Raw genomic sequence first — 3,056 nt, 5'->3', positions numbered from 1 at the left:
ATACTTGCTGATATATATGTCCCTCTCAATATACTTCGAATACTATCCTCTCATCTGGTTTCCCCACCTCGTTTGCATCCTATGTCAATCCCGGGTCACGCCTTTTGGGAGCATGATGGGTTAGATACTTCCTAACCCTTAGTTAAGTATACATCTTTGATCGAAGTTTCAATTTCTTCGGGTACACTCATACTAGTACTACAACGACAGAATGTACATATATAAATTTAAAACTTGCAAGAAATCGACTTGTGAAAAATTTAATCTAAAAAATCAATTCTTAACAAATAAAAGAATGTTATTTCAAATAAAAAAAATCTGATACAATTATTTCGGGAGAAATGACCGCTATGATCGAGTAACGAAGCCGCCTGCATTACCTGATCGACTGGATTATTAAAATGACGAAGCATGACTATGAAATCAAGAGAAAGGAGGAATACTCTGCTCATGCCTGAAGAAGTTACCAGGATCAACAGCTGACTTGATTTTAACAAGCCGATTGAAGTTATTCTTGAAGTATTTCCTGCCCCATCTACTGGCCTGCTTGTAGCTGGTAGGGCCTTGAAGATTGTTCACTCCCAAGTCTAGATCATTGTAATTGACGTATGCAGCTCTGGGAGAGCTGGTAACATAAGGAGTCAAGTACTTGTACAAGCCTCTGATCCACTTCATGGCATTGGATGTGTCTCCATCAGTCCGCACTCTCATGTACATCATGTACAGGGTTCCTGCTCTGTGAGGGAATGGAATTGCAGATTCTGATATTTCGGCCATCTTTCCACCATACGAGGTGAATAGGAAATTCGTTCTTCCAGGATCTTGCTGAAGAAGGATTTTCCACAACCCCTCAAGCCCTTCCCTCGATATGGGCTTGTCCACGAAGTCTGATTTGGCTTTAAAAGGAATTTTATAGGCAGTCCTGTTCAACAAACCAGTAGGAGAAGCATCGGCTGGGAATAGAGAAAACGTGAGTATAGATTGAATATAGGTAAGTTCAGTGCAGGCTTCTGCCTCCAATCCCAACTCTGGGAACCTCTTGTTCATCATCGACAGTAGTCCTTCTTTCCGTCCAAGAAACTGTCCTATAAAATTCACGCTCACCGTTTTACTATCTTCCAAACTGCCAGAACCATCGTCCTGTACAGTTTTCTGCGGTTCATTAGGCAGATTCTTCCACACTGTGTTGGCAGCCACTCGCATTTCAACATCTTTGGGAAGCCTCGGGGCTACAGTTTGCCAACGGTGAAGCACTTCAGTTGCATTCTGCTCCAAAGTTCTTTCAACTTCGAAGACGGTGACAATTTTTGGAACAGAAACTAGCTTCAGTTTCCAGGAAAGAATGACTCCAAAACTAGAAGCTCCGCCTCCTCTGATGGCCCAAAACAAATCTTCTCCCATTGATTTTCTGTCAAGAATTCTGCCGTTGGCATCAATCAAGCGTGCATCGAGCACGTTATCAGCAGCAAGGCCATACTTGCGTCTCAATGTGCCATATCCACCACCACTGACGAGTCCGCTTACACCTACTGTTGACCATATCCCTGCAGGAAATCCAAGGGTATCGCTCTTCTGACCAATATAATAATACAGCTCTCCAAGCGTTGCACCAGCTCCAACCCATGCCGTTGCTTTTACAGGGTCAACATTGATAGAACGAAGATTAATCATATCAAGTAACACAAACGGGACTTGGGCTACGTACGAGAGACCTTCGTAGTCATGCCCTCCCCCTCGAATCCTCATCTGAATGTCATGTTTCTTGGAACAATAAATGACAGTTTGGATCTGCGACTCGTCCTCAGGTTTGACAATAACAATAGGTTTAGGAGTCGCCGGAGTGTCAAACCTGAGGTTATTAATGGAGAATTTCAAGACAGAAGTGTAGGTAGAGTTTTGTGATGTGTAAATAGCTTTGGATATGGAGGTTGAACTCGACCGGATAAGACATTGAACAAAGTCTTGGCCAGAAGTACGATCAGCTGCTGATGAGATGGTGAAAAATAAAAGAACAAAGAAGATCGACTGCAGAATGGAACAAACTTGAGGACTCTTCATGATTTTAGTGTTTTTTGCTTGTGTATTTGAGTTGTGCATTAGATGGTGTAGTATGGCAGGTATTTATAGCGGCATGCCAGTGGTGCCTTGCTAGGAAATATACAACAAAAATGGTAAACGTGACTCGGGCTTATTATTGAAATGGTCTATATATGGCTGTGTTGATCATTAAATCCCAGATACGAGGTCCAGGTCAAAACTCTTGCGAAACTAATTGCTCTCTCGGCTGTTTTCTCAACCAGCATTTAAGATAATTTTTTTTAATTAATAATATATTATAAATATTATAATTTTGAAAAAATAATCTCGGAATAAAGTAACTAAACCTGTACACCATCAAACTTCAGTCAAATGGCAAGTGACTATTAATAAAAAAAGGGGAGTATGAAATTAATTTTTCATGATTATAAATATTATACATGAATTTATTATATAAACAAAAAGGTTGAAATAAACAACTTTTAAGCCAGAAGAAATTCCGCTACAAATTGTAATCGAACCAACGTTGAAAGAGTTAATTGTTTATACATAGTCCTGCTTCCAGAAGTCAAATAATTAAATAACAACAAAACTTCAGAAAGTATGGGCGACTTCTGCTGGTTGGGATGCAGACACTTGTATATGTTGAATTTTCTAAATGAGCTTACTTACAACAAGAGACAGGCTAATCAACATGCATGGGTTGCCCTGTGATTATTAACTAGGATTTTATGTAAGTTTTATAATGGTATATTTTATAGAGTTCTTTTCGGGTCCAAGTTAGTTAATATATTTTGAGAAATTTCAATCATTAATAAGGCTTGGAAATTTCACAAAACTAAATATAAAATTATATATATACATATATAAATATATATGTGTGTATGTGTATGTATAAAATAATATAATGATCATATTTTAATTGATCCTTAAGTAATATACATAGAAATCTGACATTAGTATTTGAAATGCATAATTGAGAAAAAGAAATCTTTCAATAGCATTTCGTATAAGTTGCC

At 38.4% G+C, this 3,056-nt stretch overlaps 1 protein-coding gene across 1 annotated transcript; it reads right to left on the bottom strand.

The window, feature by feature from the left end:
- Window positions 1-273: 273 nt before the first annotated feature.
- LOC108198817 (berberine bridge enzyme-like 8) lies at window positions 274-2,095 on the bottom strand. Its single transcript, XM_017366594.2, has one exon. It carries the CDS (start codon window positions 2,056-2,058, stop codon window positions 424-426), a length of 1,635 nt encoding a protein of 544 aa, XP_017222083.1. The 5' UTR covers window positions 2,059-2,095; the 3' UTR covers window positions 274-423.
- Between the last annotated feature and the right edge of the window lie 961 nt (window positions 2,096-3,056).

The sequence above is a fragment of the Daucus carota genome, chromosome 8 (assembly GCF_001625215.2).
Source record: "Daucus carota subsp. sativus chromosome 8, DH1 v3.0, whole genome shotgun sequence".
Taxonomy (NCBI): domain Eukaryota; kingdom Viridiplantae; phylum Streptophyta; class Magnoliopsida; order Apiales; family Apiaceae; genus Daucus; species Daucus carota.
This window is presented reverse-complemented; position numbering and strand designations above follow the sequence as displayed.

Coding starts and splice junctions, on each gene's coding strand:
- LOC108198817 (XM_017366594.2), bottom strand. CDS start 2,058: ATGAAGAGTCCTCAAGTTTGTTCCATTCTGCAGTCGATCTTCTTTGTT.